This window comes from Callithrix jacchus, chromosome 7 (assembly GCF_049354715.1).
Source record: "Callithrix jacchus isolate 240 chromosome 7, calJac240_pri, whole genome shotgun sequence".
NCBI lineage: Eukaryota > Metazoa > Chordata > Mammalia > Primates > Cebidae > Callithrix > Callithrix jacchus.
The window spans coordinates 99,530,219-99,545,806 of record NC_133508.1 but is presented as its reverse complement, the minus strand read 5'-3'; the positions used below and the strand labels follow the sequence as shown (position 1 = coordinate 99,545,806).

The window sequence follows — 15,588 nt, the reverse complement described above, 5'->3', positions numbered from 1 at the left end:
TAGTTGTTAAACAGTTTAAATTTTATTGACCTCCCAGTTTTTAAAAAAAGTTAAATTTAAGGTCACACCTCTAAATTTGATGTACTATATACAGATCGTGCAGAATATGAGTTAAAGAGATACAAATTAGTCCATGCCCAAAAAGATATACTAGAGTACAGAATCATCTTCATAAATACATATAAAATTCTTGTGAAGATAGAAGGGAACTGTCCAGGTTTTCTGAGACACTTTTCTAAGTGATTCAAGGCACAAAATGTACAACATTGTGAATACACACATTCTAGACTTTGTGCCCCTGACATAGCCCAAATATTTAGCTTCATGACTCTTATAAAACTAAATGTACTGAATGAGATTCTGCTTCTTGGGTGAAAAACCACAGGACGTATAAACATCATGTAGATAATTACTCCAAAATATGGAGAATACAAATACAAGCACTTTATTTTAAAAAGCAAACACAAAAGACTTTATTTTAAAAAGCAAACACAAAATCCGAAAGTGTTTAAATGCTTCCGTTTTGGATAATTTAATTAAGAACCTATACAAGTTTGTTCCCAGAAGCTAATGCATCACTAGTCTCTACTGAGGAAAATGAATTCTAAAAATTAACATGGTTTTCAGTAATTCAAATTTCACTAATAGAAAAACCTAGAGAGACCAATAATATCCAATAGCTTCAAAAGATAAGCTAAAGACTCTTTCATGTAACCAACTTTACCAATGTTTGTGTGGGTATGTTTAAATATACACAAGGAAAATACACTCACTCTATAATTTCTTATAAAATAGCAAGTAAGGAGTAGAAGTAGGAGATGTAGAAGGGGAAAGAGAATTCAGAAAGTCCTTCTCTTCAGTAACTTTCACTTCAGAATCATCAAAAAGCAACCACTTCCCCTCATACTCTTTCAAGCTTTGCACTACATAGGAAATTTTATTCTCAAATCCACTAATATTAATGCCTGTTTGGTCACTGGATTCCTTGTTTCTATCTGATTCATGGGTCCCATTGGCATCGTTAGTCTCAGAATTTCTATTTTCAGCAAATGCTGTGCTGGCAACCTTATCAGGATTAGAGGCTTTGTTGTATAACTCATAATCTGCTTTACTCTTTTGTCCTCCAAGAAGTCCAATAGCTTCTACATTTTTTTTGTTCAAAACTTTACTTGGCTGTGTATTTCCACCAACTCTAATTGACACTTCTTCATCATCATAATTCTCAACCACACCCCTTGCTTCCTCCTCATTCAATGGTTCTGGCTTACCTATTTCACACATTTGGTCAACCACAAAATTTCCTTTATCTAGTTCTAAACTATTAAGGTCAGTGACTTTAACAGAAGCAGTGTAATGCCCACTACTAATTGTAATGCCACTATGCATCACAACCGCAAATAATCCATAGCTGTCGTTAGTTGGCTTTGTGCTCCATTCTTCTAGTGACAATTTAAGAGGTGTCAATAAAGGAGTGTTGATCTTGGAAAGTCCACCACCATAACAATCAAACCTTTGGGAGGAAAAAAAGAAAAGATTTCCTGCAGTTCCATTTTAAATTGAAAATGTTATACCCCAGTCTGAAACCAAGTAAAAATCTGAGTAAACCCTTAATATTCAGTGTTCATATGAACAATCAGAAAAGCAGAAAACAAGAACCCATCTTTGAATAATATTTGTAATACATGCAGAAACAAAAAAATACTGAAGTAACTTCTAATATTCAGGCATTTCTGTGGAGATAAAGTATTTTTTCCTTTATTTTCCTAATTTTGTGCAGTAAGAAGAGAAATGGTATTTTAAATAGACTGAACCTGAACCCAAATGTTACATTTTAGTTTTTGTGTGTGGTTTTGTTGTTTTTGTTTTTTTCCAAGACAGAGTCTGTCACCCAGGTTGAGTGCAGTGGTATAATCATGGCTAATCACAGCCTCCTGGGCTCAAGTGAGCCTCCCACCTCAGCCTCCAGAGTAGCTGGGATCACAAGTGCACGCCACCACACTGGGTTAGTTTGTGTATTTTTTGTAGAGACAGGGTTTTGTTATGTTGCCCATGCTGGGATTACTAGGTGTGAGCCACCCATGCCCAGCCCATTTTAGTCATTTTTAGTGTGAACTTTTTCTCTACCAAAATTTAGGAAAGTAAATAAAATTGTATTTTATACTATTAGCAAAGGGAAGGTCCATTGAATAAGGGACTATATGTCATTTTCAGACATAATCAAGTGTGAGAGAGCTACTGGGAAGCCCTCATGGTAATTTCAAACAAGCAACTAACATACAAAGGAGTCACATACACAATGACATTATACATGTCAGAAAAACACAGACTATCCAAAACAATTAGCATTTTTTTTCAAACTGTTGAAAGACTAGTTTGATTTCCTGCTTTACCTTACAACTAAGAAAAATTTAGCCTTTCCCACCCCTTCAAAAAAATCTTGATGTATACAAAATTTGTTCCCTGCTAGTCAGTTCTACTGAATTCTGCTACTAACATCTAAGAGGGAATGAATATGAAAAGATGTATAAAGAAACTGCCTATAATCCCAGCACTTTATGAGGCCATGGCAGGTGGACTGCTTGAGTCCAGAAGTTTGAGACCAGACTAGGCAACATGGCAAAACCCATTCTCTACTAAAAATACAAAAAATTAGCTAGGCGTAGTGCCTTCCACCTGTAGTCTCAGCTATTCAGGAGGCTGAGGTGGGAGAATCACCTGAGCCCAGGATGTTGTGGCTACAGTGAGCTGAGGTTGTGCCACTGCGCTCCAGCCTGGGCAACTAGAATAAGACCCCATCTCAAAAAAAGAAAAAAAAGAAAGAAAAAGAAATCTTACTTAGTAGTAGATTATGTATTCATATCCAAAGGATTTAAGGTTGATGCATTTTTATAGGGAAACTGTTAATAAGAGAACAGAACTTTACTAAAGCAATCTTTACAATCTACTTCAGTACTTTATATTCCTTCTATTACAGCATTTTGAACAAGACTTATCTTCTACAGCAGCTAATTTTCTTCATATAGCTCTTATTTACAATACTTACTCCAAACCACTAGCAGCAAAGCACTTCAAATGAATAGTTATAACTTCAGGCATTTTGTCAAACAAAAGACTTCGTTCAGCTTCAGTATAATGATGGCAGTTTTCACAGAAATATTTATCTTCTCCTACAATCCTTTCTACTGAAGCAAATTGTGAAATTGCCCATCTCAGGGTCTTCATTTCCGTTTTTGGCTCTGGAGAAACTAAAAAAGAGAATCCTTTCACTCACAAATAAATATCTCTCTCAGACTCAAAAATAAACCACTAAGTTTCATGTTCAAAATTACCATTTAATTTCAATTGACCAACCCATTCCTAAATAACTAAAGAGATTTTTACTTTCAGAAACTATTTTCATAAGCACATCCAATAGTGCATATCTTTTAAATATCTATATTTGATCAGCAAAAAAAAATTACGATAGAGACAGCAAAAACAAAATAAGCCTAGTTTCTGTGCCTCGGTGTGTAACAAAATAGTTTACAAATTTTCAATATCTGACAGATAAACCTGTCTCATGATTATCTCCTATGGTATTTCCATATTCTGTGGTAAGCACTAGACACAACAGTGGCTCAATTATTGTGTTAAAAATAACCTCAATAACTCTGAAAGACCCAGGTCCCCAAAAGTACACTTATTAAAGCATTTCAGTTTTCCATTCTAACATACTCTATGTCAAAATAAAAATGTCACTATTTCCCAAATGCTATTTACAAGTGAAACCAGATAAGCAGAAAGGTTACAATCAATACCAAAAGCTAGCTTTTTTTCCCCCTCCCTAATTATACCAGCTACTATTAGACTTTGTGTTGTTAAAAAATTATAAATATTCCATGGTCCATACAAGAGTCCAATTTTGCTTACTTTCAGAACTCTCCTCTACTTTGGAAAGCTCATCTTCTTGTACTGGCACACTGATGTCTTGAAAATCTTCTCTTCTTTCTGTTAAACTTTCACATTCCAAGCAACGAGTCCTTAATACCAGCTGACCTTGAAATAATTTCTCCACTAGCTCAAAACCAATTTGTTCCTCACCTAAAATGAAAATAGGAAAATATGAGTCTATACAGATTAGTTTCTCATTATACTCCAAGTAACCAATTTTCCATTTAAATAAAGTATATCATGAATAAAAGTTCCATTTTCATCTATCAGCTTATTAACATTATTAGATAAGAGGTACCCTATTAATGAAATTTAAGGTCCCTGTAAAGATAAAACTTTGACTATGAATTACTACTGTCTCCAAAAGAAGTCAGTTGTAGGCCAGGCACAGTGACTCATGCCTGTAATCCCAGCACTTTGGGAGGCCAAGGTAGACAGAATCATCTGAGGTCAGGAGTTCAAGATCAGCCTGACCAACATGAAGAAATCCTGTCTCTACTAAAAATACAAAATTAGCTGGGCGTGGTGGCGCATGCCTGTAATCCCAGCTACTCAAGAGGCTGAGGCAGGAGAATCACTTGAACCTGGGAGGCGGAGGCTGCAGTGACCCAAGGTTGTGCCATTGCAGTCCAGCCTGGGCAACAAGAGCAAAACTCTGTCTCAAAAAAAAAAAAGTCAGTTGTATTGTAACTCCCTTCCTAAAGACACCTCCCCATACAATAAACCCAGAATAAGGATGATATTTTCAGCAAAACTATTCATCATGTTAATATTACACATTTTCCCTGAGATCTGTAGATCTGGACAAAACTAGGTAAAAATTTAGTTCAAGTATGACGTAAGTTACAGTTATGTACCACCTAACATTTCAATTAACAATGGACTGCGTATGACAGTAGTCCCATACCTATGTTTACCTATCTATACTTAGATGTTTTGGATACACAAATACCACTGTGCTATAGTTGCCTACAGTATTCACTATAGTTATATGATGTACAGGTTACCTAACAGCAATAGGCCATTCAAAGCTTGCCTGCAGCCCATAACAAATTCATAAACTTTCTTAAAACACTATGAGACTTTTTTGTGATTTTTTTTTTTTTTTTGCTCATCAGCTACCATTAGTATATTTTGTGTGTGGCCCAAGACACTTCTTCCTATGTGGCCCAAGGAAGCCAAAAGATTAGACACCCCTGGTCTATACCACATAGGCTAGTTGTGTAGTATGCTCTACCGTCTAGTTGTATAAGTAAACTGTGACATTCGCACAATGAAACAGCACATTTCTCAAGACATATCCCCGTTGTTAAGCAACATGACTGTACTTCGTCTCTACTTTAAATATTTCACTGAATACAATGTCCTTCATGAGTTTACATCAAACACTGCATAAAGGGAAATGTACTTTTAAATGTACGTTAAGATATACTGAACTTCCCTACTTTTTTATTTTGAGACAGAGTCTTGCTCTGTCACCCAGGCTACCGTGCAGTGGCACAATCTTGACTCACTGCAACCTCGGCCTCATTCTCCTGCCTCAGCCTCCTGAGTAGCTGGGACTACAGGCATGCACCATGCCTGGCTAATTTTTGTATTCTTAGTAGAGATGGGGTTTCGCCATGTTGACCAGGCTAGTCTTGAACTCCTGACCTCAGGTGATCCACCTGCCTCAGCCTCCCAAAGTGCTGGGATTACAGGTGTGAGCTACCGTGGCCCAGCTGAACTTCCCTACTTTATAAACTGTAAGTTAAAATTACTTTCATGACATTATATATATATACACACACACACTAATTTAAGCATAGCACTTAGAACACCATAGTTCACATTCAGTGTTAAATTTCCTTCTCTTGAAACAATTTTATGCATAGATTATATTATATATGTATCTAAGAAGAGAAAATTCTAATTCTATAGCTGTTAATGCTCCTACCTATCAAAGTCTAAGAATTATACTAACCTTTGTTTATGGGTTTAACTTCATTAACATTTACAGGTATAACAGTATTTTCTGGAGATTCAAGTCCATTAGCTGTGTTATCACTTTCACACTTCCCCAAGTCCTCTTCAGGATCATATTCATTTTCTTTAGATTGTCCTTTAGCTCCTTGGTTTGTTGTTATTTTTCCCAGACTACAGAATTTAGAAAGAATGCTGGGTTGCTTATTTGCAGACTTTAACCAATTAATTTTAACTCTTGATTTCTTTTGTGAAGCTCTTGCACTCTCATTTTCGGAAATATACTTGGGAATTACTTTAGGAGGAATCTCTAATGTATCACTTGTAGCTTTTCTTTTTGATCTAGTTTGTCTCTGGTTCTCTTCCAATGACTGGTGTTCCTTGGATACTTTAACTTTTTTCTTCATGCTACCAAATTCTGTGTCGCTTTTTCTTTTCCCATTTCCTTTTGGGAGTTTTTCTTTAAAGTCTTCAGAATGCCTCATACTGTCCATCTCCATGCTGTTAATACCACTCATTTCCTCTTTCTGATGAGGTATTTCTTCTACCTTAGTAGATAATTCTGCCACATTTTTTACTTCTTCTTTTTTTAGGAGTTGGCATGTTTCTTGAATGTTTCCCAAAATACACTGTAATACTTCCTGTGCATCATGCTGTAGATATCCTTCATACATAGGGTTGAGTTCCCTATAAATAAAAATTTCCATTTCATCTATTCTAGTTTTAAAGATATAGTACATAAAACTATTTCTACATAGGAATGAATTCATGTAAGGAATATTGTAAATTATTTAATTTTTAAATCTCATTCAGCACTAATTTGAAATTTCTTACCTGAAACTAAAAGAGTAAATTTTATCTGTTTTTCATTATAATACTTTGAACCTCTTCCAAATATATTAATATATTTAATATATTTATATATTTTATAATGTATTTAATATACTTGATCCTCTTCTAAACATATTAATAACTAACAGTGCTTACCATATACAAGGTCTTAGTCAAAATGCTTTATCTCCTACATATACATTATCTTCATAATAGCAATAGTACCCTATAAGGGACTATTACACCACCACTATTGTCAGATAGATATAGCCACTGAGGCACACAGCGGTTAAATAACTTGCCCAAGGTCACAGAACTAGTTAGGATGAAAAGCCAGTAGTCAAACCCCACTCTTGGTTACCATGTTATAATACTTTTTTATTTTGGAGACAGGAGACTTGCTCTGTCTCCCAGGCTGGACTGTAGTGTTGCAATCTGGCTCACCGCAACTTCCACCTCCTGGGTTCAAACAATTCTCCTGCCTCAGCCTCCCAAGAAGCTGGGACTTTAGGTGTGAACCACCATGCCCAGCCAATTTTTCTATTTTTAGTAGAGGTGGGTTTTCACCATGTTGGCCAGACTGGTCTCGAACTCCTGACCTCAAATGACCCACCCACTTCAGCCTCCCAAAGTGCTGGGACAGGTGTGAGCCACTATGCCCAGCCTACAATACCTCTTAACTAAGGTGTAGCAATACACTGCACCTAGTTCTATTTCTAAACTAAATGCTTAAGTGATTGTTTTAAAGACTTGCCCTATTAGTATAACTTTATTTGAATAAGGCTATTTTATATATATAAAGTTTCATTTTTAAGAAAATAACAAAAAGCAATCTAATCCAGTTATCCAATAGTTCTCCTCTAATCACATATTAACAAAAATACATTATTTGGAACTTACGGTTCTTACACATATTTTGAATATAGTTCTATAACTCCTAATCTGAGGACCATGCATTTAGAAATTCAGACATTTTCAGATTCAAAGATAATACGACGTATAAGTAAAATATTTATCACCAACATGATATGGTAGTACTCTATAATTAAACATGATCCTATTTCTATAGAAGGATGTATGAATATTCACATTAGAGATAAATATGAATAATGACTATAAAAAGCCTAATATATTCAGATCTAACGAATTTAGCACCAAATTTATGAAAAAAAATTCCAGTATTCAGAGCCTCTGGGATATAAAGGACTGTGGACCTAGAGTTTCTTACTTTCCTTGCCCTTTATTTCTGTTTGTTCACATATCATTCTCCTCCAAGGATATAAACAAGTAGCTAAATTGAAACCCTAAAATTATATCATAGGCTATACCTGAGTGTGTTAAGCAGTCGCCGTGGCTGAGTGGCAAGTTCATCAGTGTATTTCTCTGGATTTAAGAGGAAACTAGCCTGGAGCTGTTCAACCGAAATGATTAAGGACTGTAAACTGCATATCAATTCATAACTTGCCAAAGAATCTTCTTTGCAATTTCCCTGTCAAGAAAGAAACACACAAACCAATAATTTTATTTGTGAACAAATTAAGTGCCTTCTTCATTTGTCTTTGTCTCACTTTACTAGCTTTTCTAAGTTGCATTATAGCACTAATTTTATGGGATAGACAAATCAACCTTATTTTTTTTTTATTTTGAGACAGAGTCTCTGTTGCCCAGGCTGGAGTGTGCAATGGCTTGATCGAGGCTCACTGCAGCCTCAACCTCCTGGGCTCAAGCAATCCTCCCACCTCTGAGACTACAGGGGCACACCACCACACCGAGCTAGTTTTTGCATTTTTGGTAGAGAGAGGGTCTTGCCATGTTACCCAGGCTGGTCTTAAACTCCTGCGCTTGAGCAATCCACCCATCTTGGCCACCCAAAGTGCTGGGATTACAGGTGTGAGCCAATACGCCTGGTCTTTTTTGTAATTTTAAGAGGAATTTTTAATTACTATTCATGTGAATTACAATGGTTTTAAATACAGTGTATTTAAATTTTTTAAAAAGTCAATTTGAAAACACAATGGGTAAATAGGTTATACATGGGTATAACATGGTGATTATAGTATACAAACGAGGAAAGTATGATAAACAGATTTGAGGACTAGAGCAAACACTCAGTAAAAGGGAATTATCTAGTTAGCTAAGTTGAAAGAATGAAAAACAACTGCGTTTCTGACAATAGTTCATTAACAGAGAAATAATCTTTGTCATCCTCCCCTCAAAATCCTCTTCGTTTCCAGGCAAATGAATTTCCATTCATTTACTTGGGCATTTTATGTTATTTTCTGTTCTTTTATATATTTTTCCTACCTTGTCTTTTTGATTGGCTTCATCCTTTAGAGCTTCTTTCTTCCTTGAAATAATATTAAATAAGTGCTTCACTCCAGATTTAAAACCAGGACAAAAATATAATACCTATAAAAAGTGAGATTGTGTCAGTGTTTACTGAACCAACAAGATACATAAAATCATTAAAACAATATCATGCTTTCTATAGCGCACTTTTAATGTGTATTACCTAAAATTCTGAGATTAAGCTTTGTGTCAAAATTTGTTCTCCACCCCATCAGTAGTAGCCCAGTGTCTTCCCTCATTGGCACAAAGCACTGAGCCTGGGCAGATATTGCTAAGACTTTAAGGTTACAAGGACACACAATGCCAACATTATTTCCAAGGGATAAGATACATATCACTGTAGCACCAGGAATCAGAGAAAGAAATTAAAGCTTTGAGACATCTTCCATTTTATCAAGGTCTACTCAATTTTATTATCCCACCTTTATTTAGTGTATCACTTTCTCTTACCCCAAAGTTTAATAACATGCAACATATTGTTTTAGCCTACTATATTTACAATCAAAGGCAAAGACAGTATGAACATTAAAGTCCTTCAATAGCTCAGAAACATTAAATGTTACATTGTTACATCATTCTTTGCCGACTAAAGCTTTATTATATAGAAAAATTGTCAATTTACCTGAAGTATACTATTAAGATAACAGGTATTGCCGAGATTATTCAGTCCCACAAATGGTAACAAGTTTTCTCTCTTCTCACAGTTTATAGGTGAAGACTGTGCTGCAGGAACAACTTGATCACTATTAAGTATAGAAGGGAGAAGGATAATCAAGCAGCATCTTAAACAAGGAGAAAATATTACTTCCGTAGATTTAGTCTTTTCCCAAAAGTTGTATAATCTAAAAAGTATGTGAACCTTGTTCACATGACATTTTAAAAAATACAGGCTCAAAAACTGCTACATGCCCAGAATAAGTTTTAAAAGTATTTAAAAACATTATTACACTTAACAAGCCTCAAAACAATTCCCTCAGAAGGATGTTAATCCTATTTTACAGAGTAGGAAATTGAGGAACTAAGACTGTGATTTGTTTCACCTACTTTGACATTTTAATCAAGTAGTTTTACTGAATAAAAACCTGGGAATAAACTAACCATGACAATATTTGGGAGAGGCTGCACTAAGTAAGATTCTATCAGTCAGAATTCAGAGGAAAGAAAGTCTATGAAGAGAATTATATATGACTTCCTGCTGGCCAAAAAAAGAAAAATTATATAGCTATTCCTCACAATGTTCAGAAGGTGGATGTGGTGGCACTGACATGTAATCCCAGCTACTTGGGAGGACTGCTTGAGCCCAGGAGTTCAAGACCAGCCTGGGCAATACAATGAGACCCTGTCTCCAAAAAAAAAAGTTCAAGTTTATTATTCTTTTACTTCCTTAACAATCAAAAAAAAACCCCACTAGGTCCTCCCAGTATTTTCATTTATTTTACGATTGCTAGCTATCATTACTCTAGCATCTTAAAGTATTTAGAAGCATGAATGCTGATAAACAAAAGGTTCTCTCTCAATCTCAACTGATTATTGGTAGCTATTAGGAAATTAACACATGGGACCAAATCCACCTTAGTCACCCAGCAGAGTGCTTATTTGTTAAACAGGAAAGGAGTACAGACTCCAGCTAGAGCTGCTGTTGATGAAATAAAGTATTCTACTTTGTTCTGATTTATTTTCAGTAGCTAAAGAATTTATTTGCATCAAAAGCATTACTTATTTATAGGTTTATTTTTATGATTTACAATCGTATGCCTCCAACAGGTATGACTAATTATATATGACTACAAAGTTTAAAATGTAAACTGCCAAGTCTTCTGAACCAAACAAATATATATCACCTTTTATCCCTACACAAATGTTTTGCATTGCAAATAATCAAATTTAAACTCAGAAAGACAATTTTAGTCAATAAATATTTCTCCAAGTTAGTCTAAATGCCTGAGCACAGTGTTCATGAGTTAAACATTATGGATGTGATCCCTATGGGAACCACCAGTTTTGCTGTTCCTACTATAAACTACTAGACTTACTAAAAAGTACACTTAGGTGTACTTTTTTTTGCCTCTATAAAGTCAGACTGGAGTTGTCAATCAAGTTCACTGCTGCTTCACCATAGAATTTTAACAGTACAGAAATGTAAGATACATACATTTCAGATGCTCTATATTCAGAAACTTTTTCTTCATTTTCTTGAGAATTTGTGAAATCCAAAGCTCTCTTAGTTTCTTTCTTTTGAAAAAACTTTAAAGAAAGTCTGTTTTTCTTTGATGGGCTACCTCTTGAAAGTCCATTACTTTCACTAGGTATGACACCAGGCATTTTTTTCTTCAAATCCCAAGGAGTTGTCAAGAACAAATTTATAGGGAAAAGTTGTAATCACCAATTATATCTGTTAACCGCAGAGAAAAATTTGTATCAGTTTTAGGTAACAAAATCATCAATTTTGAAAACAAATTTACCAAGGGAATGATACATTAGAAATTAATATTTGAAAACCTCATGCCTGCCAATAAGCACTCAATATTTATTGTTTAAATGAAGGAGCTTGCCACACTATTCATAAAGAACAAAAAATAAAAGCTACTGAATTTTTTAAATCAGCCTGCTATGGATTAAGGGTCGCATTACAAAATATCCTATTTAATAGACCTACAGTAAGGTAGTATTAGTAAAAACTTAGTATTTCATTATAATAATGCATTCAGAAAATACTGACTGAGCACTACCACCTCTAATTCCCAAGTACAAGGTGGGAAACAAGGATGAACAGAAAATCATAGTGCTGGACGATGAGTCCCCTTTTCCAAGGCCTTTTCTAGTTACTAACATGAATACATGAAAATAAGGTATCAGTATCTAAAAAGCTTATTAAAGTATAATCTGCATTCAAGGCATAGGGATGGTGTTAAGTTATACCTAAAAACCCAAGTGAAAGATAATAAAACATATGCAAAGTTGAGACAGTGATATAAAAAACTGTTTGATGCACTCTGTGTAAATCAAATTCTCGGCTCACTGAAACCTCCACTTCCCGGGTTCAATCGATTCTCCTGCCTCAGCCTCCTGAGTAGCTGGGATTACAGGTGTGCACCATCACGTCCGACTAATTTCTTTGCATTTTTAGTAGAGACGGGGCTTCACCATGTTGGCCAGGCTGGTCTCCAACTCCTGACCTCATGATCCGCCCGCCTCGGCCTCCCAAAGTGCTGGGATTACAGGCGTGTGCTACCTCGCCCGGCCCGTAAATCAAACTCTTAATGCACTAGAAACTACAATATTCTACTCGTTTTCCAAACTTTTAAAAAAAAACTTTGGTTTTTAAAAATAGTGCTTTCAGTAGGAAAAATGATGATCTTGTTTGCCATTTGCAACTTTCCTACCCTGTTTTAAAGTAAAACTTTCACATGAAAAAATAATGGCAACATTTGTAGGAGTTAACATTTTCTACTTCAGTCCTATATTTCAGTAGAACAAATGAGGAAAAATTGTCTGACTGGAGTATTGTCATTAAATTACTTAAAGCCCAAAACCTCAGCAACGACTTTCAAATTTGAAATGCAGAGTGATAAAATGAACTAGACAAAACTCATTCAAATTCCATCCTTAATAGGCATTTCACTTGGCTGACAGCGATCTAGGAATTCACACTGAACTCAGCACTGAAATCATTTTTGAGACCCAAGTCAGGATGATCTGTAAAGTGACCAATCTCCCCATTCTGTCACCAACTCCACTTACTCTCCTGTTCATATCCAATGCTTCTCAGGAAGCGCTGTCTTCTGACTGATAAACCAACCTGCGCTAAGTTCTCAGGGATCGCCAAGCATTAATGATTCTGATAAAAGGTTTTTCTCGAGAGCCCATTCTAATGGATGATAGAAACTGGATCTCAAACTGACAGAGTAACCGGACTTCACAGAAGAATGATTAGGGGGGTGAAATAGCGGATCGTCAGCTTAATCAACGAAACAAACTCCTGGTCCCTCAAAGCAATGCTCACACCGAGAATGCAACATTTTGCCAGATGCAGTATCTTCCGCGCTATTATTTCTTGCTCCTAGCTTTCCTTATAACTGGGGGACTGTTACATCCAAAATATTTCTCCTGTAACTAACTCAACTTCCGCAGAAAGCACAACGAATCGACCATTATCTGTTGACAGCGTGAACACTCAGTCCCAACAGTTTTAATTTCTTTCCTTTATGACACGACTCGATTCCGATTTCTCGAGAAAAATCTACAACAAGGACAATATCTTCGCCAAGGTTTAAGACACGTGGCGTTCTAAATACTTCTGGTGAAAGTGTAAGTGAAAGAAAATGCGCGGTAAAATTTCGCAATTACCGACACAGTGCAAGCTGCGTGGAAACGTTTCTTTCTCCCCATCCTTCACCGCTCTCGGGAACGGAAAAGAAACTGGAAGGACGTGCAGCAACCGGGCCACCGGGCCACCGGGCCGGGGGAGGCTGGCGGCGGCGTCCTCGGCCCACACCCCCGCGCCGAGCGCCCTCGCCGTGGAATTGGCCTATTTACGCCCAGCCCGCACCTGCCTTCTCGGGTCCCGGTGGCGGCAAGACAGGCGCCCCGCCCGGGGCACACACGGCTCCCGCTGGCAGCTTGGTCAGGGTGCAGGGCCAACACACTCCCGGGGTCTCCCTGGCAGTACCTCTCCGGCGCCGGCCGAACTTGCCCCCGCGCCCGAGCGCCGGGCCCTCCTCCCAGGCCCTTCTTACCTGGTCATGGCCAAAAGCGAGTTCCGCGGCGGTGACGCCGGCGAGTCCAACCCGAATGAGTGTGGGTGCGACAGGTGAGTCCCTGCCCCGAGCCCGCCGGATCCCCGGCCCCAGGAAAATCTGGTCGGATCGCCCTCCCCGCGGGGGAGTGACCATCCGCTCCCAAGAGCGGGAACCCGGGCCACCGCTCGGTCCCGCTTTGCACCGGCACGAACTACATCCCCGGAGCTGCGCCCATCCGCGCCCGCCCCGGGACGGCCAGGAACGCAAGAAGCAGCGGCCCCACTCGCTGAGCGCCTGAACCGCTAGGGTCCTTCGCACTCCACCACCGAGGGGAACTTGGCGCGTTTTCCTCAGTCTCAGGACCCCCGTGTTTTAGCCTCCGCCCGCGCCAGCGCTGCGATTGAAGGTGGCGTCCTTTGAAATTGCCGGTTCTAGTCTCCACGTTGCAGAGACGCGAAAGTCAGGAGCTGCCTCGCGACGGCCACTCACCCCCGGCACGCACGGGCTCCGGAGCCAACTGGGACGGTAGTTCCCCAATAGCCTAACCGGTTCCGCAGTTTCAAACAGCGCAGGCACAGAGCCGGGCAGCTCGTGCGGGTCCTCGCTGAGGGCGCGCGCGAAGTGCTAGCGGCCTGGCTGGCGGGCTCGAGCCTCACACCCTTTTTTTAACCATTCGTGCGCGCGAGTTAAGGGAAAGCGTACGGGTCGGGAGACGGGACAGAGAAAAGACCGACGGGCCACCGCCTCGAGAAGGAGCCCAAATTCACCAATCCATGATGAATAGTCCCCAAAACCGCGCCCCCCACCGCCCGGGGGAAGCCAATCAGAAGTACCTAGACCAAAGCCAATTAGATGGGCGGGAACAGCAAGCCCAGCTAATAGAAAAAAAAGAAGAAAGGAGGGCTCTAGCCAATCATTGTTCGACATACGGTGCGTTCCTCAGGCGCGGTGCCCCTCCTTCCGCTCTCATTGGCGCTCGAGTGCGCGCTTTCGCTTCCGACTGTTAAAATCTTGTTTGGCGTTTTGTTAATCTTCGACGGTGGGACGCCGCGGAGGGTGCGGCTTCCGGAGCGAGGCCCTCGCGGCAAGCCCCGCCTCCCGTTCGTGCGTACGCGCCCGGGCGGGGTTACTAGGATAGCAGCTTCCGAAAATGGCTGCCAGGGTAGCCGCTGGCGCCACGCTGAGGCTTTCGGTTCTGAGTCGCAGCCCCAGTGGGCCTAGGGCCATCCAGTGAGACAAGGTGCTGCCACAGATAACAGTACATTCTCAGGCGAATGCTGTAGAGCTGAGGCCCCATCCTCAGCCCCTCCACGCCTCATTTTTTTCTTATTTACCCCTTTCCCATTTCGGTGCGCCTGTTTAACCCTTCCCCTCCTCGGCCGCAGAAGGAAACGAAAGAACAGTTTCAGGCCCAGCTCCGGCCACAGGAGCTTCCCAGCGTTCCCGCGCGGGCCCTCCCAAAGGGTGCAGGAGCGGCAGGCAGGCCTCATCTGCTTGTGCTTCGTTTTGTGTTTGTGTGCTTGCTTTGGTGAGGTGACCTCAACGCGAGTGCTGCCGTTAAGTAAGTTATGTTCAGTCCAAATCCATTTAATCAAATATTTTTAAGACGCCTACTATGTACCAGGCATTTTTCAAGGCTTGAGGGATGAAATGCATTCCCTGCCATAAAGGAGCACTACATTCTGGAGAGGGAGTCAAGTGACACTAAGATAAGTGATGGATACTTATCCGTATAAGTAGTCTGGAAAGATCTCTTTGAGTTGACATTTGAGCAGAG

The 15,588-nt window shown here is 39.2% G+C and overlaps 1 protein-coding gene across 3 annotated transcripts; it reads right to left on the bottom strand.

Moving 5' to 3' along the window:
• Positions 1–14,904, bottom strand: USP1 (ubiquitin specific peptidase 1). Of its 3 annotated transcripts, none has more exons than XM_017974804.4 (9): positions 14,645–14,904; positions 11,225–11,464; positions 9,695–9,815; positions 9,028–9,132; positions 8,052–8,212; positions 5,894–6,579; positions 3,910–4,080; positions 3,044–3,245; positions 1–1,510 (listed from the first exon to the last, which is right to left on the bottom strand). In XM_017974804.4, exons 2-9 carry the CDS (start codon positions 11,392–11,394, stop codon positions 775–777), a joined length of 2,352 nt encoding a protein of 783 aa, XP_017830293.1. In that variant the 5' UTR covers positions 11,395–11,464; positions 14,645–14,904; the 3' UTR covers positions 1–774. The 3 variants fall into 3 exon arrangements, with proteins under 3 accessions (XP_017830293.1, XP_002750949.1, XP_078188199.1); XM_002750903.6 differs by having other exon boundaries at positions 14,741–14,904; XM_078332073.1 differs by lacking the exon at positions 14,645–14,904 and adding an exon at positions 13,809–14,180.
• Between the last annotated feature and the right edge of the window lie 684 nt (positions 14,905–15,588).

What these genes read in the sequence shown, in the direction of transcription:
- USP1 (XM_017974804.4), bottom strand. Translation starts at nt 11,394, where the DNA reads ATGCCTGGTGTCATACCTAGTGAAAGTAATGGACTTTCAAGAGGTAGC. An exon ending in ATCTTAATAGTATACTTCAG is followed by an intron (nt 9,133 to 9,694) that starts GTAAATTGACAA and finishes CACTTTTTATAG; the next exon opens with GTATTATATTTTTGTCCTGG. An exon ending in AAGCCAATCAAAAAGACAAG is followed by an intron (nt 8,213 to 9,027) that starts GTAGGAAAAATA and finishes CTTTCTTGACAG; the next exon opens with GGAAATTGCAAAGAAGATTC.